The sequence below is a fragment of the Aethina tumida genome, chromosome 7 (assembly GCF_024364675.1).
Source record: "Aethina tumida isolate Nest 87 chromosome 7, icAetTumi1.1, whole genome shotgun sequence".
Classification (NCBI taxonomy): domain Eukaryota; kingdom Metazoa; phylum Arthropoda; class Insecta; order Coleoptera; family Nitidulidae; genus Aethina; species Aethina tumida.
Genome location: NC_065441.1, coordinates 18,011,060 through 18,032,905, shown reverse-complemented (window position 1 = coordinate 18,032,905; position 21,846 = coordinate 18,011,060). Strand labels below are relative to the sequence as shown.

Below are 21,846 nucleotides of genomic sequence, written 5' to 3'. Positions count from 1 at the left end.
TAAAATACCGAATCAACCTTTGAATTGCAAGTTTTATACGACGAAAGTTGTGTCACTATAACTGATATGGCATAAGTGTAGTGGTTATAAATTTAAAACGTAATAGTCAAAAGGGGGAGCGTAACATGTGGTAGTGGGGTGCTAAAATGAGGGTAAATCTCTGTAGATGTTGGGAACTTAATTGTTATTGGAATCTATACACTGGTATTCGCATTCATTAACGTATCAGAATTTAACTTCTCACTTGTTTTTATTAGCACCACCACATTTCTGAAATGAACAACAATAAATATTGCAAATGTATTCAAAACACATTATTATAACATAGTATTAAACAAAAGATAACTTTTAGTTATGTCCACATAACGAGTGCCACATGTAAACCAAATAAATTAGGTAAATTAAGCGAATGTATTTAGCACTGTAGAACTACTGTGAAACGAATTTAATTGGAGTGAATCATGCTGAAGGTTTCTAAAACAGACCTTAATTATATCTTACAAAAAAAAACGTATTTAACAGCAACAAATTAATTTAAATTCGAAAATAAAACAAAATGTAGATACTGTTAATTCTTGTAAATTTCGGGTATTCTATCGACAAACTCCCGTTAAAGCACATTTAAATTCACTTCAATCAAAGGTACACTTTTTCGATGACGCACTTCATTCATCTTAAAGTAAAGAATAATGCAACAAAATTGCACTTGATTTAATTTGAATTAAACACAAGATATTTACATTTACGTTTACAACTTGTCATACCTAGATTATGCAGATGTAATTCTAATATTAAAAAACTAACTGCACTATCTTCATTTATAATTTAATATATCAAAATACGTGAAAAATTTGGGACAGTAACGCTACAATAATATTTACATTTATAACAATATCTATTGATTTTTAATATGTAATAACTGATGGATAATTTTTAATGTATTGTTTGGAAAGTTTTTACACATCACTTATGCAAAATCAATAAGAATGCACAAAGTGTTAATTAAGTATGAAAACAAAAATTAGTTTGAAAACTTCCAACTATTGTAATTTGTTTATGAGAGTGAAAACTGATTTTTATCAACTGAAATTAAACAGGGGCAAGAAGGTCCGTTATTTGTGCTGAGGTATAATAATGAACAGAATTAGGGGAGGAAAACGGGGTCACTCTGTATATGACGTCGCGACACGGCGCCCGGACGCGTCCTGTGTCTGGTATCTGCATGTTAAGCGGAATTAATCCATTTTAAACATTGATGTTGTATTGTGTGTCCGGTAAACAAAACGTTGCTCATCTGGGAATAAATGTCGTACTTATTTATGAGGTTTCCTGACTAAATCTAATTAGATACAGATAACTGTTTTGGGCCAAATCGATTTTTCATTACGGCTCTCATGTAATTACGCCGGCTAGTGTCAAGTGCTGGTAAATCAACGATAAAACGGACACACAAACACGCGTGTTAAATGCAAAGAATCGACCGGATTTCGAATCACAATCCACTTTCTACAATATATACAATCCAAAAAATCTCTAATGATAATCTAATCTTATTCATTTCTAATATACAAACATTCAGATACAAACTTTACGTGGGTGTAGAATTAAAATTGTATAATCCAAATTTAAATGCAATTCTAGTGTCTAAGTGAACGCATACTGAAAACTGAGTTTTCCGATATGCAAAAGACAAACACTACTTGTATTTCCTTTGAACGATTTCCATCCACCACATCTCCATCGTGTGTCAACGTATTTCGTGATATCGTGCGACGTCTTTGATGTTTAATCCTCCTCAAACATACATAAAAGCAAAATTCAGACACAATTAAAACCGAAGACGTATCTAGAATAAAATGCAAATGATCCTTTATACGTACTTCTTCATTTAATGGTAGATTCATTATTGCTTTGCTGCATATTCACGTGTTTCCAGCTCACGTACAAACTTATTTTAGATGTAACTCTATCACGGAACTTTTCATTTTCTATTTTTACATAATGTGTGCTATAATTTTATTTGTTCAACAAATTACGTAGTTATTCAGTTAATAATAATAATAATAATAATAATAATAATAATACCTTATTGTCCTTTTCCTATTATGCCTTATCGTCTCCCCAAATGTTGGCCACCACAAATTTCATGTTTCTATTCACTTTCGACATATTCTAAAATAAAATATTGATTAGCACAGCCTGTTGCAATAAATACACAACATTTCAAAAATTTTCAATATATATTGTTTGGTTCATTGTTCTTATTAAAATGTGTTTTAAAAACGAAACTTCCACGGTTTTTTATTGTGTTTGTTGTGTAACATGACACTCATAGTGCTTTACAGTGTAAAAAATCAGTTATTTGTATATCTAAATGTGAGTTTTTATGAAATTTATATAATATTATTGTATTAAACATATTAATGTAAAAATTGTAAACTTGAATCACATAAAGTGAAAGTAGATAGCTTATTTAAAACAATAATTAATATAAATTTTGTTCTTTTTCGTTTCATTTATTTAGTATAACGTTTAATTTATTAAGTAACTTACAGTTTCTTTTAACATATTTTTATACTCCCGATTACTAACTTAGGTATTTTGTTTTCATTCATTTCATGTACCATCTATGGTCAAAATGAAATATTACAAACAAACGTTTCATGCGCCATCTGTATAACAACAGCTTCGTCAAAATAAGTAATCTGCTTTAGTGAAATTCATTCAATTGCATTTAAACAGTTAGCATTTTTGTGGTCTTTTGTTAACAACCAATAAATGTTCGCCACACATGTGTGCCAGTGTTGCCGGTTTAATGTACAATTACAAATAAATATATAAACAAAATTCTAATAACTCCAGTAAAAATTTAATAAAATATTTAAATATACGATACATTAAACATCAGCTGAATTGATTCTGAGTTTTTTTTATTAAAGAGTAACAATAACCGATCTGAGACTGACAACATGGTTGTTAATGACAACACCGCGAACCCGGTTAATATTTCTTTCCAGCTGTTTGACAAATAGAAATTACACTGACGTGGATTTTAAAACACACAAGTTCAACCTAAATGAGCGTTTAGGTTATTCCATAATTATTTTATCATCTTTAAATTAATCCTACGGTAAGTCTTTCATTTATTATTTGCTTTAACCATTGTTCTTTCACCAATCTAACCTAAAAAACATTCGTGTAACTAAGTGGAATTTCGCTTTTAGGTGAGAAAATGAAGATAACAGTGGTTCTAATAATGATATGGAGCTACATGGCTCTATCTGCAAACGGTTTAGCAGTGATGTCAGTGGATTTGGGTTCTGAATGGATGAAAGTGGGCATTGTTTCACCTGGTGTCCCAATGGAGATTGCCCTAAACAAGGAATCCAAACGTAAAACCCCGGCTGTACTGAGCTTCCGCGACAACATACGACTTTTTGGTGAAGATGCTCAAACTGTTGGAATCAGATTTCCCAAAAATGCTTATCATTATTTACTGGATCTCCTTGGCAAAAATATCAGTCATCCTATTGTTCAGTTGTACAAACAGAGATTCCCCTACTATGATCTTGTGGAGGATCAAGAAAGAGGTACACTACTGTTTAAACATGACGATGAGACCTTTTATAGCCCAGAGGAGTTGATTGCTCAGATGTTGGTCAAAGCTAAGGAAATGGCTGAGGCTGGTGCTCATCAAAAGATTCAAGAATGTGTTATGACTGTTCCTGGTTTCTTCAATCAAGTGGAAAGACGTGCTTTACTTCAAGCAGCTGATTTGGCTGGTTTAAAAGTGTTGCAACTCATTAATGATTATACAGCAGTTGCTCTCAATTATGGCATATTCCGGACCAAAAATTTTAATGAATCTGCACAATATGTACTGTTTTATGATGTAGGTGCATCCTCAACATCTGCAACATTGGTCAGCTACCAGACTGTAAAAGTGAAGGATCGTGGTTATGTGGAAACTCATCCGCAGCTCACAGTTCTAGGTATGGGTTTTGATAGGACATTGGGAGGACTTGAAATTCAAATCCGACTCAGAGATTATCTGGCGAAAAAGTTCAATGAATTGAAAAAGACCAAAAATGATGTGTTCAAAAACCCCAGATCCATGGCCAAACTGTTCAAGGAAGCTGGTAAGTTAAAAAATATTCTGTCAGCTAATGCAGAGTATTTTGCTCAGGTTGAAGGTCTGATCGACGACATCGACTTTAAATTGTCTGTAACTAGAGAAACACTTGAAAATCTCATCCCAGACCTTTTCAATCGTATTACGTTTCCCATTGAACAGGCTTTGAAAACTGCGCATCTTTCTTTGGACGTTGTCAGTCAGGTTGTGCTGGTTGGAGCTGGTACTAGGGTACCAAAAGTTCAAGAAATCCTACAAAAGTATGTCAAACAAGAACTAGCTAAAAATTTAAACACCGACGAAGCGGCAGCTATTGGGGCCGTTTATAAAGCAGCCGATTTAAGTACCGGATTTCAAGTCAAGAAGTTCATTACTAAAGATGGTGTTGTTTATCCGATTCACGTAAACTTCGATCGTGAAGTCGACGGTACCACCAAACATGTAAAGAGAACTTTGTTTGGACTGATGAATCCGTATCCACAAAAGAAAATAATCACCTTCAACAAGCACACATCAGATTTTACCTTTAGCGTCAATTACGCTGACTTGGAATACCTGCCAGAAAATGAAGTGTTCAATCTTGGGACGACCACTTTAAGTGAATACAAACTTACCGGCGTTGCAGAAGTCCTGAAGAAAAACTCCGGAGAAAACTTCGACTCTAAAGGCATTAAAGCTCACTTTAACCTGGATGAATCTGGACTTCTGAATCTGGTCAATGTTGAGTATGTTGTTGAGAAAACGGTAACTGAAGACGATGAAGAGGGCACATTCTCCAAACTCGGCAGTACAATTAGCAAACTGTTCGGTGGTGAAGAGAAAAAAGCAACGGACGAAGAAAACCCAGAAGACGCTGCTAAAGAAAAGGCAGGTGAACCGGAAACTAAACAAGAAGAAACAGCACAAAAATCACAAGAAACTGAAGAAAAGTCTAAACTAAACGAAACCGAAAGTAATAATTCAACAGAAAAAGACGCTCCAAAAGAAGTAAAGAAACCAAAAATTGTTACCATCAAGGAACCCATTGAGGCTAAGGAAGAAATAATTTCAATTAATCCATTGTCAGCCAAACAATTGGAGGCGTCAGCAGAAAAAATCGCCGAACTCAACAAAATCGAATACGACATCAACAGAAGAGCTTCAGCATTGAACAATCTAGAAAGTTTTGTGATCGACGTTCAAAATAAATTATACGAAGATGAGTTTGCTGAGGCTGCAACTGAAGATGAGGCTGAAAAGATCAAGAAGTCTTGCAGTGAAGTGTCTGACTGGTTGTACGAAGACGGCTCCGACGCTGATGCCGACACATACGAGAAGAAACTCAAGGAATTAAAGACCTTGACTAATGACTTGTTTGGACGTGTTTGGGAACACAAAGAGAGACCGGAAGCTTTGAACGCCTTACATTCAATGTTGAATCATTCATCTCATTTCTTAATCACTGCTAAAAACTTAACCAAAACCACCAATCCTGAAAAAGATGTGTTTACTGATGCTGAAGTTGAAGCATTGGAGAAATTGATAAGTGAAGTAACCGAATGGAGGGATAAGCAGGTGATGGAACAAGATAAACTGAAAAAGAGTGATCCTGTTAAATTGACCGTTAAGTCGTTGACGGATAAAATGGCTGCATTAGACAGAGAAGTTAAATATCTGGTAAATAAAATAAAGTACTGGAGACCAAAAAAGATTGAAAAACCAGTTGAGGAAAAAACAAGTGATGCCACAGAAAAACCCCTAAAGGAGGATGAAGAGAAGGGAGAGGAAACCATTGAAGAGCCAGAGACTGAAGAAAAAGAGGAAGAGATTGTTGAGGAACCGGTGGAAGCTACGCCGAAGCAAAGTGAAAAGGAACATACAGAACTATAATTAGTGTATGATTATGTAGTCTATAAACAATTCTATTGTGATTTTCGTCACAGTTAATGTGCAACAAAAGCAAACTTACCCCCTTCAATATACTTGTATTCGTTTTAGTATTCAATGACGGCGTATTTGTAATATATATGTAAAATGTTATTTTCAGTTTGTCAATTAATTTGTATTTTGTCTATTCAAAATATTTGATTTGTATTATCTATTCAAAAAAGGGTGGAAGAACTGGGGTGCATTATCAAGTTTATTTTTATATTTTTTTCTTTAACACAGTTGATTGTGATATGAATGTTAGGTTGTTTTTGAGAAACAATGTTGGTTCATTCCGGGCACCTTAATTTATTTATATGTATATGTAATTTATTACCAAATAATTAAACCAGTGATTTTAGCAAGATCTTTTATTTAATACATGCCAAATGTTCATTCACCACAACGGTATATAAACGAAGTAGATTGTAGGCAAAATATATCTGAAAATATTATAAATCCGTTTAAAAAAATGAACTCAATGGGATCAGATTATATTAGTGAGTGATCTAGACCTAGTGAGCCGATTTACGAGAATCTCGTCAAACACTCATTACTAATCTAACACAAACTAGACTTGGTTAAATTTTCAAAACTTACTTATTGAAACTCAAGTTGAATTAAAAATATTTTTATTTAATATGTTGTTAATGTACAGCTGTATATATATAAGTATGTATGTTAGTACATAAGTTCTACAATAAACGGCATTAATAAAATTTAACACCGTCTCAATATCACAATAAGTAGTAAATCCCATTAAAACTAATAAAACCATACACCAACTAACGAAATCGGACATAGTTTTGGTAAAATATGTTCACTTAGTTAATTACCTATTGTGTGCACAGATTTATGACTTTTATTATATCGAGCAAAAACGAGAAAACTAAACGTAAATCTGCTATTTCTAATTAATATTTTACCAAAATCTATTTGTTAAAAAAGAGACTACATGGCAGTTTCATTGACTCTCTATCTTGTGTCTATTAGGATAAAATATCACAATGTGTGTTCTAAAATAATACCTAGAATTGAAAACACTGAACATCATTCAAAAATGCTATAATTATGGTTTTGTGTTGCAAGATAGATAACCAGAGTTCCATTTAGAAAATAAATACATCAATAAATAAGTTCTGTAGCGGAAATTTATGATTCTTATGGAATTAGCGTTTAGCTTATTGCTAGAGGGAAAATCGAGTCGGCACTCACATCAGTTCGTTCTTTAATTAAAGCTACACTAAAATTATGTTGAATATTTTCTGCATATGTATCGATGCATTGATAAGAAATAATACTAATACATCTGATGCATTGGCTTTAAAATTTCACTGGAACATTGAAATTAAATCTCTTAATAAAAATATGCTGCGTATTTTTGTAACTTAATAAGTAAACATATAAGAAAAATGGCTGCCTTTTACTAGTTTTGGAATTGCTTAATGAAGTTTAATATCGTTCGTCGTACGAAAATTGTTTCAATAAACTTCCCAATAACCATCAAACAATAAATCGAGGAATTTGATTTTCAATTGAATCTGTCTGTGGTTTTGTATCATCATTATCATCATCATCATCGTCATCATCATAGAGGAAAGGAATATGAATGTGGTACATAAGGTTTATTATGGATATTTACTTATCATTGTTATTTTCTCTTTGACTCTATTATTATTTCATCGCCCGATCTTATGTTGTAACTGTACAGTTGTTTTTTAGGATAGATCATCTCCTCAGATTCCTATAAATTATGGCATACATTATCAACTTTAAATAACATGTAAGTTTCGTATTATTACCATTATAGTGTCTTTAAAATCCTGGTCAACGTAGAATAGTCTCATTTTGGAAGCAGGGAAACCGGCAAATGTCTCCAACTTTGATTTCAAATCAGTCACAGTTCTATACACATCGACCAATCGAACTTCGCTCTTTTGTCCGCAAGTGAACGTTACCTTCACTTTTTTCTCCGGCTTCAAGTCAACATTGACCAACGGATCGAGTTTTCCATGGATCCGAACCAATTCGGCATATCTAAAATAGAGTTTGTTATTTAAGTGTGTTGTTTATTTCTTAATTGTAATGGAAACGTTACCTTTCGGGTCTGTCGCTTTCTGGTTTTTCCATGAAATATCGAATGAAAGCTCTCTCGGCGTCTTCTCTTTCTTGCGCATCAATTTTCCCACCATTTAGAACTTCGACGTTGGGCAATCTTGAAATAAGCAATTGTCGTCGTTCATGTTCCGTATATTCTTTACCTTCCCATAAAGGGCAACCCTAAAAGAGTAGTGATATAATATTAATATAATATTTTAAAAGAACAAAGATATAAAATCTTCTTACTTGTACTCTGACTTGTTTGAGATTGGGGAACTTGGCAAGTCTGTCCATGTCGTCCCAGGTAGTCAGCTGGGTGCTATTCAAATTTAAGACTTTCAGATTTCTGAATGAATCATGTGGCGATTCCTTTTGATTACTGGACTCGCATTCACTCTCTGATCTCTGGTATTCCCGGTTGCAATTGTGTTCGTCTTCTGGATCGATGCTCAACGATTTTATGGGGCATTCGGCCAAAACCAAAGATTCTAAACTTGGAAAAGCGTAGCCCAGTTTAACAACCTCTCGCCAGTCTTCTATGGGGTTGCCTGTGAAGTGCAAAATTTTTATAACCGAATGTTTGTGCTTAATATTTTCTTTGTCCTTTAAACAATCTTTTTTCATGTCCTCGTTGTCGTGTTTTTGGTTTTTATCACACAGACACACCATGTTAAAGTCGTTTAAACTTAAATGTAACTCTTCTAGTTCCGGTAACAAATCCAGAATTTCCTTAACACTCTCCCAATTGATCCGGGTAGAGTTCAGCACAAGACTTTTGAGGTGCTGCCATTTGAAACTGCGATCCACTTCGACTTCGGGAAGGGGATGTGAAAGAACGTTAAAGCTCAAGTTTACGAATCGCAGGTTGGGCATTTGACGAAGGATATCGAACACCTGGAAAATAATTAGGAATTAATCACATCACAGTAAATTGTACATGTTACTTGTGTATAAACGTAGATGCGTTATATAATTAATTATGAAATTATTCTTTTTTTTTTTTTTTTTTATCTCTCGGGCAGTCCCGCTCCACAAGCCAGTGGTGGCGGGAGGCCGACGGATCAACTGCAAGCCCAATCCTCACCCAGGGAGGTTCTAGGACCTTCCTCAGATTGGGCTTGTTCTTCCGGGAACCAGTTGACAGGGGGCTGGCATCTTTGTCAGTCCCGTCTTCTGGTTCAACTTCACCCGTGTATGTATATACACGCCCTTTCCCCCATATGTGCTAGCACATATGGTTTCCAATTGGTTATGATCTCCGGATCGGTGCCCGGAGAGGGGTTTACACTTTCCCCTCTCTGTCCCAAAAAAAAACAACGGTTTCTTTTTGATCGCATAATAATTAGAGCTATTGATACTATTTGATTTGAAATTTAATATAAAGAAAAAAATAAAATACTATTTGAAGTAAATAAAAAAAAAGAAGTGTTTTTTTTTTAAATTAATGTATTTAAATAAAAGCCAATGAGAGAATGGAATTACCTCGATCCAATGATTGAGTTTGTTTTTGGCGAGATCCAGTTCCTCGACTCCGGAACACTTGGCTTCTAGGGCTTCTTTCTCACCGGCGGTGGCGATGTCACAGTCGTTAAGAATGAGCAGTGCTGGCACAACAGTTCTCGCCGATTTGCAAGGCACGAAAATCGAGACGGAAATGCCTTCATCATCTGAACAGTCGGATTCGGTCGAACTCTCGCCATATTTTTGCTCCAGGGCTTCCAATAGTGATGGCATGTTGGCTGAAACAAAAAAGGCGATCAGTTCATTGCGACAGGAATCGATGTATGTCGAAGAAGATAAAGGGAAATTGAGGTGTCGGCTGACAGTCGCATAGTTCAGTTTTATAAAAGTATCATCGAATCTTCGGTCGTGGATTTATTAAAAATCTCTGTTTGCCGTTGAAAAGAAAATTTAAAGTTTTTTTTAAAAGGTTCTATGAAACAAAATTGACGGAGAACATTTTTTACAAAGAAAACGAGTTAAACATTTTTTTTTTAATATTTAGTATTAAGTTAATTAATGTATCTAAAATTTAATACGTTTTCTATGCCGTAATTTCATAATTATCTACATTTGTATGTCATGATCAATTTCCAAGTAAACAGGTCTAAATGAGGATCATCTGATCAATTGAATTTTGATGACTCGTATATAATGCAATTTCTGTAAACGTGAAATTATGACAGAGAACAGAATTATCTTGATTTAAATTAAAGATTAAACAAGGTGTGTATCACAACTTATATGTATAGTTAAAATGTTTCGAATAAGTTGCGGAACAAAGAATTGGGAATACCATAAACACGAGGGGAGGTCAAATTTTTTTGCGTTTAAATTTAGAATAATTTATTAGAAAATAAGTCTAACATTATTTTAATTAATTAAATTTCACTGAAAAAATATTGAAAATTGAAAAATTGAAAAATTCTAAATATTACTAAATATAAGTCAAAATCTATTAAATTTCTTAAAATTGTTTAGAATTATAAGTATTGTAAATATGTAATTCAAATTAATTTGAATATATTAAAAAAAAATAATATAAATGATCTTATAACTAAGAAGTATAAAAAATAAATAAAATTAAAAATTAAAAATTGGTTACTTGTATCTCGATTGATATTAAGCTTTGGAAAATGAATATGTGAAGATTTCTGTGAAAAAATTAAATATATTTCATCAGAAACATATGATTTAAAATGCAATAGTTTAAATGAATCAGTTAGGTGAAACACCTTGCATATCAGTGTGTACAATCATGTAGGGGTTGCAGTAATTTTTGTATATATTTAGAATTTGTATTTCTCTGAGCTGCTCCTCAATCCTCAATAAAGTGACAGTTGTGACAATAACTGTTTAATTGATACTGTCGGAAATATTATTAAGAAAGTTTATTTAAATCGGAATAATATTGTCCAGGCAGTGTGTTTAAAATAAATCGTGCAGTCCGAAAATTCAGTTGAAAATTCTGGATTTTTGTATGAGAATGTTTAATTAATTTTCAGCTCGTAAATTCGGCAGCGCACGTAGATTTATTTTAATCCCGCGTGTTATTTAAATGAACATTGCCAGAGACCGCCACGTATATAGAGTCCGGGCGAAGCCGGCATCCCGGGGGATGAAAATTCGAAACCGCTTTATTAAAAGGACGCCCTCATTAATATGGACCTGGTAGATATAATGAATCCCACGACGGCAGTTGCCACTATTTGCCTCCGGTCGTTAACATTGCGGTAATTTATTTAAACAATGGATTTATAATACGTGTGCCGGAAATTCCGGTCGAAAAATTTACCCTCCCTTAAACTTTGATTCTTTGTTTTCGGTGGTGCGGTGATGAAACTTTCAGAATGGTGAGGGTTTTAAGATTTTAATTGATTAACACGGTTTCGGATTTAAAAGTTTTAATGGGCCATCTACGACGAAAGTTAGCGTTGTCTGCTAAACAAAATGTTTAAGAGTAATTAATAATCATTTCTGCCCTATTCGAAGCACAACTTTTAAACAATTGAGATGTACTTTTTGAAGTAAATATATTTTATAGACTCATTTCTACTTTGACAATTGGCTAGCACATGTAATTGTGAGTTTGCATCACGCAAAGAAAGGCCGTTCTAACAAACGAAATGGAAAGTGCATGTGCATTGTCAGTTCGCAATGTTATTGACCTTTAATAGCTCCAGAATAATGTACGACATTTTTAGAATAAAACATCAACACATTCTTCCAAAGGGCCAAGGCGTTTCATATTTTCTTTATGCTAATGCGATTACCGTTTTTATGATACATCCGTCTGGTCTGGTTGGTTGAACGACCACGTTCAATCATTTCTATAATTTAAGCCTCCATCGCTTAACTTTTGTATTCTGAACTAGACATAACTCAAAGTGGATATACGAAGAATTTGAATAACCTTTTTTGAACTGTAATATTTCTATTTTCCGCGTTAATTGTGAATAATTACGACCCCTTGAAGGAAAATTGAGTTACCGCATTTAATATTGATTGGGCGCCTCAGAAGTGACGATAAGGAAATTCCACTTTGCAGGCTGCTTTTATCGGAAATAACGTATCAGACAACTAATTTCGTTCCGTAATTTGACAGAGAAGTTAAGTAATAATTTACAGACACCATTAATGGATTTAACCCTCAAATTAGTCGTATTGTTAGTTAATTAAGTGTAAGTAACTGTTTATTTGTTTTTTTGCAAATATTTATTTTTCACATTGAATAAGTTTTTACTTTCACATACATTTAGATAATTTATTAGATATGTAAATGAGGTTATGAATGATACTGGTACAAATCAATGAAACGAAATAATAAAAAAATATTGAATTTCAAGAACATTATTTAGATAGCGATACTATAATTTTTTAATTTAATTTTTTTATATTTATTTAACTAGAACTTTAATTAATTTTTTCTATTAAATTTTGAGCAAATTTCGAACAACGGATTTCTGTTATCTCATTCCCCTAGTAGAAATTCCTTTTCCATTTTCACCATATTGAAATGAGACATACCTTTGTAGGATTCATTTAATGATTTCATGATAAATAAAAATATAATTACATAATTTAGAAGTATAAAATATAAATATATTTAAATTTCCTGTGGGCAGGAATGACATAAAAATAATATAAGGGGAACGAATGGCATTTCATGTGTTATTCAGTCTGTTTATGTGTTCAATTGCTCACGAAACGTGCTTTAATGATACCAAATTGAGGAGTTATATTGAGGTTTGTGAGTAATTTCCATTTTGTAAACACTAATCTAATTTCATTGGTCAAAATGACATTTCAACAATATACAAAGCCTCGAGAATGGTTCCCTTTCACTTGGTTCTTGGTTCTAAAACGTGCGGATTAGCCAAGACGGACAATTAATAGTGACGCAATAGTTTTTTTCTAATGAATAACTTTATTGGATTTTATTGGAAATACACGTAATTAACGACAGATTAATTAATAACGGTTAGGGCATTTTTAATCAGAATATTCACTAATACGTAATTTTTATTACATATAAACATGTGATAAATGTTGATTATTTATTCATAGAGTGGTCTGTGATTTATCTTAATGGATTCCATTCTTCTTCAGAAGTAAGATTGTTAAATTTCTTTCATAAAGAAAACTGTGTATTTGTACATACATTATACGGTGGATTTAGCTTTCTTTTAAAATGAATTTGTTTGTGCAAGACTTGTTTTGAGCAAAATCATTAAATTAATTCAATCCTTCATCACAATTAGTGGGTAGTCGGATTATTTTGCAAATATCACCTGACTCGAACAACCTTATTTCACACCACAATTGTTTTGAACCCGCATTCGCAATCTAGTGTTACGCATACCGCATTCTTCTGTTAAGGAAGAACGAAGGTCGTCTGTGAAATGGTTTCTACATTAGAGTTCCTAGTTGTGAAGTGCAACAAATTCGTCAGTAAAATTACTAATTACTTTTGCTAATTTCCTGTTGCAGAATTGTTCTAATTGAAGTGTACAGATAAGATAGGCCGGTTTCGGTGCCAAGTGTAACATTAAATGGAAAACATATGTGTTACTTGCCAACTATTGCGTATTTACATGAACAGCTAAAAATAGAGTAACGTGTCAATGTTATTATTTCGTCCAATTACTTGTGTATTTGTGAAGGAAGATGAATAATTTTGTTAAAAGGTGAAATCGTGTGATGCGAAGAAAAATACATAAACACAGCTTAAGTTTGTTGGATCATGATTCATACTTTTTACATTAAACACATGATAGCTTAAGGCAAATTAATGTATAACTTAATATAAGAGAATGAACAAAAACTGTTTTTCTATTTTAAGAAAACATTTGGATTAATATTCAAATTATATTTAAGCTTTCCAAAACTGGCTTATTAGAATTAAAGAACAAAGCAAACAACGAAAATGAAGTTGAATGTTATGTTTTTTACAAATGGGACTGGCGATCAAGATTACAAGCTAACTTTTCAATATTTGTTTCGTCTTCTCACAAGTTAGAGAGATTATTGATATTGAAATTATTTAAAGTGCCTGTCATAATATCATTATCAATGCAGTTTAGGTCACAATAATGGATGGGCAGGTCTTGGCCCTGTCAGTTGGACTGTCAAATAAGCGATAGGTAGTAGTAAACTGGTTTTCCCCATACACGAATGTGGTTTGAACGGTGGAACTTGGAGTGAAGGAAAAACAAAGTGCAAGTCCACTTCCTGGATGCAGTGCAATAGAAATCGCCAATCGATCCGTGAAATCTACGTTAAATTATTTCATGTCGTAATTGCCGTTACGATTCCGATGAAAGTTACAAATTTCGAGACGTCGAGCGGTTGGCTGAAAAAGTGCGTCACTGCATCGCAGGAAACCACCACGGTGCACCTATGGCGGGCGGCAACAAAAACGATACACCGTCATCCCAAGGCTACGTAATGTTTACATAACAAAAGAGCGAGATGGGCCGAGCCAGCCCGAACGTATATACACAAAGAAAAGTCAATACGTACTTGGTTGGCTCGTGTTTGATCCCAGAAAAAAATTAGTTTTCTTTCATGGCACTAACGGATGGTAATCCCAATTTGGCACTGCGGTTTTGCGAACCGTCTTCAACCCGCGTCCATGCAAAAGGTCCTGCGAGTCCTGGCACTCTCCGAAACCACCACGTCGTCTGCAGGATTGATTCAACAACAAAACACGGGAATCGCGTGGCGCGTTCAGCGTACGATCTCGCACTGGGGCCCGACGATCGCGGTTTGTTGTGGCAATCAGCTGGTCGGATAGGTAGAGTTGCCAGCTGATCCGGTGCAAACTTGATTCGGTCGGCCCCCCAGACGAAGTCCCCCCCGGTCTTGCGAAAAGAACGACGCAAAATTAAATTTTACGATGCATATTTTGATTCACCCACATTCGAACAATATATGCGCTTATTTAAAGATAATAATAATAATAAAGTAAATTTGAAATAACATCTGACTATTTGTTTAAATATTTATGAATATGCATTATAGGTTTTTATTTAAATGTACAAGTTTTAGTAATTGGGTAAATTACATCTGAAGTAATTAAAAAATAATTTCATTTGAATTTGAGGAGACGTTCTTGTTTTCGTGTAGATTTTAAGAGCACATTTCCGGGATTTGTTGTTTGGAGCTGAATTAGTAGTCGCGAATTAAGTATAAACATAAAACGTCTCATAATAAATTAAGCAGTTAGTTTACTTGTCACTGATTGCTGGTACTTCCTTCTCAATGTCAAATTCAAATTGCGCCTGATTTGCTAATTTTGTTGTGAATTTATATTTAGAAACAGGATATATTGGAATGATTAATTGGAAAATATGATTTTCTAAAAGTCTGCCTACAAGTGATCTCATTTTTTATCCAAGTCTAATAAATCCAGTTTAACGTGTTATTATCGCGAATTTCTCTTCAACCTACACATAATTATAATAATAAATATTAATTTATACATTTTCAAATTTGTAATTGCATAACAGATCGTTCACCATTTTTATCTAAAGCCCTAACATTTTTGACGAATCCTGTTAGTCCTTGATATTTCTATAAAAGTGAGATGGTTCGGTTAATCGAGTAAAACGCAAATGTAATAATATCTGAATGTAGTTTAGGATTTATGGGTGTCTGTAAAAAGTGTGACCTCGCCTGCTAGGAATCCCGTCTTCCCAATTTTGGAGTTCAGACCGTTGGAAACTTGGTTTTAGGTTTGACGATTTATTCAGTGAAATTCAATGCACAGACAGTTACCCTATTAAAATTATAATCGAATTTAAGAAAAGGGATATAGTGTGTTCTATTTTGAATCAAAAAAGCAATTAAAAATGATGGTTTGAAAAGCATGGAAAAATCATATTTTTATTTGTTTCTTTGGTGTTAGAAATATTTTGTAAAAAGTGAATGTGACAACATTGTTAGTATGAGACATGAATTATTTATATAATTTTTGGATTTGGTAGTCGAATAAATTGAAGTATTACAATTAAAATTAATAAAAATATTTCAAGAATATAATATCAAAAAAAATTAAGTAATATTGAAAATAAATAATTATAACGTGGGTAACAATTAAATTTATAAATGATAGAACATTAATATTTGCTTGCTCTATTCCTACACTCAATAGGTTTTTAAAAAGTCTTTCTTCGAGAAAGGGAGTTTCACTTTTAACCAGTTTTCTGATAAATTACATTTTCCATGTGCCATTGCAAAACTTTCTTGTTTTCCGAAGGATAAAGTGCTGTCGCACAGTGGGATTGAAGTTTCACTGACACCATTTATGTGTATTATTTATGAAAAAAATCATCAATGTAATATTTAAATATTTTGTAATATACAAAATCATAATCAAGTCTACATTAGTAACAGTTTTATAAACAGAGAATTAAATTGTCCATTTGTAGAATACACACGAAAGTTGTGAACTAAAATGATTTGTGTATGAATTTGTGGAAGTTATGGTTATTTCTCTACGGAATCGCAGGTTTGTCAAGGCATGGATTTAAAAAGGGATACTGGAATTCTTTAATAATGTGAAAAAATAATTTAAATGAGAAAGTGAAAAGGGTTAAAAATTGTACGGAATGTAGTTTTCTTCCAATTGAAACCTTTCTAATGAAATTCCTTTTGATTGGACTAGAAATTTATAATATACATATGGAGTAATACGTACCAAATAGACCAGTTTTCAACTCAAACATTTTTTTGAATTTTTTTGTTATAGTACGTTTCTTAAAATGTCTACATTTTTTTTTTTTCATATTTTTGTTATTAACTGGAAGGAGTATAATTTTTTGTTTTGTTTTTAATAATTTAATTAATTAATAATTGTATCTTTGTTAGAAATTGAAGTTTATAAAATAATTAATTTCGCTATTCATTCAGCACGTTAATTTAACTTAAAAAATAATTTCAAAAATTGAAATATACCGTTAACTAGATAAATGATAGATAATTACTATTTGCTTGCTCTATGACTACACAGGCAAATAATAAAAAGGTTTTAAAAAAGCTTGTGTTGTCGTACAGTGGGATTGAAGTTTCACTGATATCATTTGTGTATCGTTAATGAAAATGTCATCAATGTAATATTTAAATATTTTGTAATATACAAAATCATAATCAAGCTTACACTAATAAGAGAATTAAATTGTCCATTTGTAGAATACACGCGAAAGTTGTGAATTAAAATGATTTGCGTGTGAATTCGTGGAAGTCCACGGTCAAAGAAAACCTGCATCATTAAAGAGACCGGGACAGATTGAATCGCAGTAAATCCCGCTTCGAAAATAGTGCGGAGCGAAATCCTATTACCTACAAGACGGGGGAAAATGGGTCAACAACAGAGTCATTAGGTCAGGAAGGATATGCTTGTCGGAGGTGCTATTTTTGAAACAGAATGCGGCCAAAAATACAGGCGTCTTGTTCCCATTCTGTAATATGTCTTAAATTTAAATCAACGCATGTTTTCTTACTTAACAATCCAAGACGTTGGTCAATCTCCCTCACACACTGCTCACGTCTATTCTCAATGGTGCTTATTAAGATAAATTTGTTGAGACAAATTATTTAACTTATTTATCTATAACTTGATTTTAATGAATAATAATTTAAAAGAATGATAATTAAAAAATTTAATTGATCATAAAAATAAATATTTTACTTTGCCACAAACTTACTAATATGTAATATTTTTTATAGAATTTCGAAGGTATTAAATTTAATAATTTTTTATAAAAAAAATCCTATTTCTTGAATTTCTTCTCTTTTTTTAACTGTAAAAAATGTTTTATACTGATCTGTACCATCTTAAATACAATGTTTTTATTGAAAACCATTAAATCTAACTGATAAAGACAATTTGAAAACTTTTCAAATATTTATTTGAATAAATGCAATAATTAACAAGAAGTTGATTAAATTAATTATAAATATGTTATTGTTGTTTTTACGATTTTTAAATTGTTTATAATTCATATTCATTCAAACGTCAAATGTGTCAACGACTCATATAGTGATTAAATTTTCTTTACATATTTTTAGACTAGTTAGCACTGATAACGAAAATCACATTTATTATTTGAATTAGTCTACCATTCACCCTTGTCTGGTTTAGTATATGATTTAAAACAGTGTCCAGAATGAATGCAAGATTGATCGACAATCCTTTAAAAGTATAAAAATTTTGTTGCAGTTTTTGAGGAGTTTCAGCAACTTTCTTCATTTCAATAACTTTTTATCAATAAATAAATTTTAATGAATAATAATGCAAAAGATTGATAATTAAAAAGTCTAATTGATCATAAAAAAAATATTTTACTTTGCCACAAACTTACTAATATGTAATATATTTACAGAATTTCGTATTAAATTTAATAATTTTTTTATAAAAAATTTCCTATTTCTGAATTTCTTCTATTTTCTTAACTGTAAGAAATGTTTTATACTGATCTGTATCCATCTTAAATGGATCATACTATGTTTTTATTGAAAACCATTAAAATCAATTTGAAAATTTTTCAAACATTGACTTGAATAAATGTAATAGTTAAATTATATGTTATAATTATGTTATTGTTGTTTTTACGATTTTTAAATTGTTTATAATTCATATTCATTCGTACATCAAATGTCAAATGTCAACGATTCATAAATTACTTTAGCGATTAATTACACATTTACATATTTTTGGACTAGTTAGCACTGATAACGAAAATCACCATTCACCTTTTTCTGGTTTAGTACAGTATCCAGAATGAATGCAAGCGCGATCGACATATTCCTTTAAAATTACCAGAAAAATTCGCTTGCAGTTTTTAGAAGTTTCAGCAACTTTCTTCGTTTGAATAACTTTTTAACAATAAATAAATCATGTTGACGAGCTCTAATTTACTGCCAAATTTCTACGTGTTTTGAACAATTTATTTTTTACTAATCGAATATTCTCGTATCAGATACCACCATGCTCATCCCAGTCTCCCAGTTTCAGTATCTTCGATTTTCTGGAAACAAAACTAAACGACTGAAAAGAACATTTCTCTTTTTTGACCCATTCGAAAGTAGATTGAAATTGAATATTTTGGAATGAATGACTATTAATTTAAATATTGAATCTCATCCACGTCTCTGGTGTTTTACTTTTCTCAAAAACTAGTTTATAACACACTGGATTTTTTTTCAAATAATGATTTCAAAATCCATTCCAATTTCAGGAAATCGAAATATACTACCTATAATATTGAAATTATAGTCATAAATCATCGGTTTTAATTTAATAATAATCTATGTTAATTTCTTTCCTTTCTCTCATATTATTTTCAATTTTTGATCGATTTTGGTTTGTCAAGGCATGCATTACATTTAAATTATTTATTAATGAAAAAAATAATTTAAATGTAAAAGTCAAAAATATTATGAAACTAGCTGTTCTGATAGCGTGTTGAATACGATCGTTTTCTAGACGGTGATCTCGAGATTCCAAAGATTCTTGAGCCCTTAACAATGAATGACGCGTTCTATCTAATTGTAATCGTTCATTCCTCTCAGAACTACTTTCATTCTATCTAGGCATGGACATCCGTAATCTACAATTTGTAAGACGACTGTTTCTATCTTGTTCAGATTCATTTTCACGTCGCAATCTTTGGTTGTTGGCTTTTCTCATGTTTTTAGAGAGATTTGACTTTCTTTTAGGCATAACTAAATATTAGAAAAAAACAACTATCTTACATTACTAACTAAATAAAATAACATATAAATAATTTATCAATTTCAATGTAAATCTGAGGTAAAAAAGGAAAGCAGTAAAAATGTAACAAAATAATTTGAATTAAAATAAGATAAGATAAAAAGAACGGATCGGTGGAATTATAAATTAAAAGAGTTTTTCTAAAATAAAAGTAGCCTAAGTTAATCCTTATTACATCAGCTACCTGCAAATAAAAGTCCCGTCAAAATCGGTCCAGCCATTTCAGAGATTAGCCGGAACAAACAGACAGACAGACAGAGAGACAGAAATGTTATTTTGGTGTTGTACCGTATTTATATTCATATGAATCTAGTAAAAAACGGTTATATCAATATTACAAACAGACACTCCGATTTTATTTATATGTATAGATGTATAGATGTTGAAACCTTTCTAATGAAATTCCTTTTGATTGGACTAAAAATTCGCAATATACATATTGAGTAATACATGTCATAACGACCAGTTTTGAAATGGTACATATGTATTCATCTCCCTTAAGTTACTCTAAAATATATTAAAGAAAGGTTAAATATTTTTCTTGCCAACTAGTGGATAAATCATAATAAAGAAAGAAATGTTGGTTCATAATAAAACTTTGCATTAAACGTAGGATAAAAAAATAATATTTTTGGAATAAAAAGATAAAGGGGGTTAGGTTAGGTCAGGGAATGTATACATACATAATAAATAAATAAGTATTCGAGTAAATAATTGTTAAAACACTTACCGTTCTTTCTAAAGCACATACAAAAAATTTTTTCGTTTCTTTACTGTTCCATATTTTCTATAAATACATTTTTGAAGATTTAAAAAGAACTGTTGTTGAGTTTATAATGGTTTTAATTGGGGGGCAATTGGTCATCACAAATAATTTTTCTTATAAATTTTGATAATCAGTCCGAAAAGTATACAAGTTTTGAAGTTGTCAAACTTTATGACTAATAACAAACGTCCATATGAATTGTATAAAAGTACATATGTGTGATGTTTTCGAAATATCTATATATCTAAACGTAAAATAATTAGTAACTGCAATATATTTTTAACTTGTGACAACACAATTAAATGATTACAGTACAAATATATACATATAATGATGATTAAAATAAGTAAGTGAATTTAAATTTCATTTTACTTTTTGAGGTCTTATAAATATGACACCGAACTTGTGATGGGTATTTTTTAATAATATTTACTAACTAACTAGAAATAATTTAGCAGTAGGATAATGGAATTGTGAAATGTAAGGTTATCAGGTCGTTATTTACACAACTAGATAAGATAGATCATGGTGTGTGTAATTTGTAGTCGTTAACGTCACCGTGAAAATGGCACAGAAATCATTGAAAACTACAACGGTAAAAAGTAAGTATGAAATTCAGACGATTATAAATGTTTAGTACAAGAGAAACATCCGTAGCAACAACATCCAGTTCAAATTTGGCATTAGTGATAGTAGCAATTGTAATAGTGGTATCAACGGTGATCGCAGGAATAGTGTGTAGGTTCGTGTTGGGAGAAGAAGCGTCCAAGATAACGTTGTTGTGTCTGATCGCGTTCCTCATCGTCTTCGGCATTGCGGTCATGGTGGTGTTGTTGGTGTTCAGAAAACGGACGGTTAGATATAAACAGAAACAAATAATCACAAGTGAAAATACAAGATACACGGAAGCTCCGACTGCTCCGGACGAAAGCGGTCCCCCAAGTTACCGCAACAGCAATTCTTGAAACGCATCGAAAAGATCCATCTTATTCTATTTATTAAAACATCTACTTAGGTCCATATTTAATGTTTTATTATATTGACAAAACAAGTGTATTTTTATGATAAGATAAAGTTGTGTGACTGATTTTGTAATAAAATTTGTTTTATATGTTGAGTGCGACTTATAATTTAATAATGAGATCAGAATAAGTTATCGTTTGAATT

At 32.0% G+C, this 21,846-nt stretch overlaps 3 protein-coding genes and 1 long non-coding RNA gene across 5 annotated transcripts; 2 read left to right on the top strand and 2 right to left on the bottom strand.

Moving 5' to 3' along the window:
- Nucleotides 1–1,566: 1,566 nt before the first annotated feature.
- LOC126266282 (uncharacterized) lies at nucleotides 1,567–2,654 on the bottom strand. Its single transcript, XR_007548704.1, has 3 exons — nucleotides 2,554–2,654; nucleotides 2,086–2,172; nucleotides 1,567–1,846 (listed from the first exon to the last, which is right to left on the bottom strand). It is a non-coding gene; the product is annotated as an uncharacterized LOC126266282 (long non-coding RNA).
- Nucleotides 2,655–3,012: 358 nt separating this feature from the next.
- On the top strand, nucleotides 3,013–6,398 carry LOC109608962 (hypoxia up-regulated protein 1). Its single transcript, XM_020025528.2, has 2 exons — nucleotides 3,013–3,130; nucleotides 3,225–6,398. The coding sequence occupies exon 2, from the start codon at nucleotides 3,233–3,235 to the stop codon at nucleotides 5,999–6,001; it is 2,769 nt and encodes a 922-aa protein (XP_019881087.2). The 5' UTR covers nucleotides 3,013–3,130; nucleotides 3,225–3,232; the 3' UTR covers nucleotides 6,002–6,398.
- A 254-nt stretch (nucleotides 6,399–6,652) lies between these two features.
- On the bottom strand, nucleotides 6,653–20,771 carry LOC109606906 (tubulin-specific chaperone cofactor E-like protein). Of its 2 annotated transcripts, none has more exons than XM_049969333.1 (6): nucleotides 20,644–20,771; nucleotides 9,620–9,876; nucleotides 8,384–9,031; nucleotides 8,136–8,317; nucleotides 7,840–8,074; nucleotides 6,653–7,781 (listed from the first exon to the last, which is right to left on the bottom strand). In XM_049969333.1, exons 1-6 carry the CDS (start codon nucleotides 20,660–20,662, stop codon nucleotides 7,689–7,691), a joined length of 1,434 nt encoding a protein of 477 aa, XP_049825290.1. In that variant the 5' UTR covers nucleotides 20,663–20,771; the 3' UTR covers nucleotides 6,653–7,688. The 2 variants fall into 2 exon arrangements, with proteins under 2 accessions (XP_049825290.1, XP_049825291.1); XM_049969334.1 differs by lacking the exon at nucleotides 20,644–20,771 and adding an exon at nucleotides 14,660–14,969.
- A 320-nt stretch (nucleotides 20,772–21,091) lies between these two features.
- LOC109608966 (uncharacterized) lies at nucleotides 21,092–21,796 on the top strand. Its single transcript, XM_020025531.2, has 2 exons — nucleotides 21,092–21,281; nucleotides 21,337–21,796. Exons 1-2 carry the CDS (start codon nucleotides 21,245–21,247, stop codon nucleotides 21,642–21,644), a joined length of 345 nt encoding a protein of 114 aa, XP_019881090.1. The 5' UTR covers nucleotides 21,092–21,244; the 3' UTR covers nucleotides 21,645–21,796.
- Nucleotides 21,797–21,846: the final 50 nt, after the last annotated feature.

What these genes read in the sequence shown, in the direction of transcription:
- LOC109608962 (XM_020025528.2), top strand. Translation starts at nt 3,233, where the DNA reads ATGAAGATAACAGTGGTTCTAATAATGATATGGAGCTACATGGCTCTA.
- LOC109606906 (XM_049969333.1), bottom strand. An exon ending in AACTCAATCATTGGATCGAG is followed by an intron (nt 9,032 to 9,619) that starts GTAATTCCATTC and finishes ATTATTTTCCAG; the next exon opens with GTGTTCGATATCCTTCGTCA. An exon ending in GAAAGCGACAGACCCGAAAG is followed by an intron (nt 8,075 to 8,135) that starts GTAACGTTTCCA and finishes ACTCTATTTTAG; the next exon opens with ATATGCCGAATTGGTTCGGA.
- LOC109608966 (XM_020025531.2), top strand. Translation starts at nt 21,245, where the DNA reads ATGGCACAGAAATCATTGAAAACTACAACGGTAAAAA. An exon ending in GAAAACTACAACGGTAAAAA is followed by an intron (nt 21,282 to 21,336) that starts GTAAGTATGAAA and finishes AAACATCCGTAG; the next exon opens with CAACAACATCCAGTTCAAAT.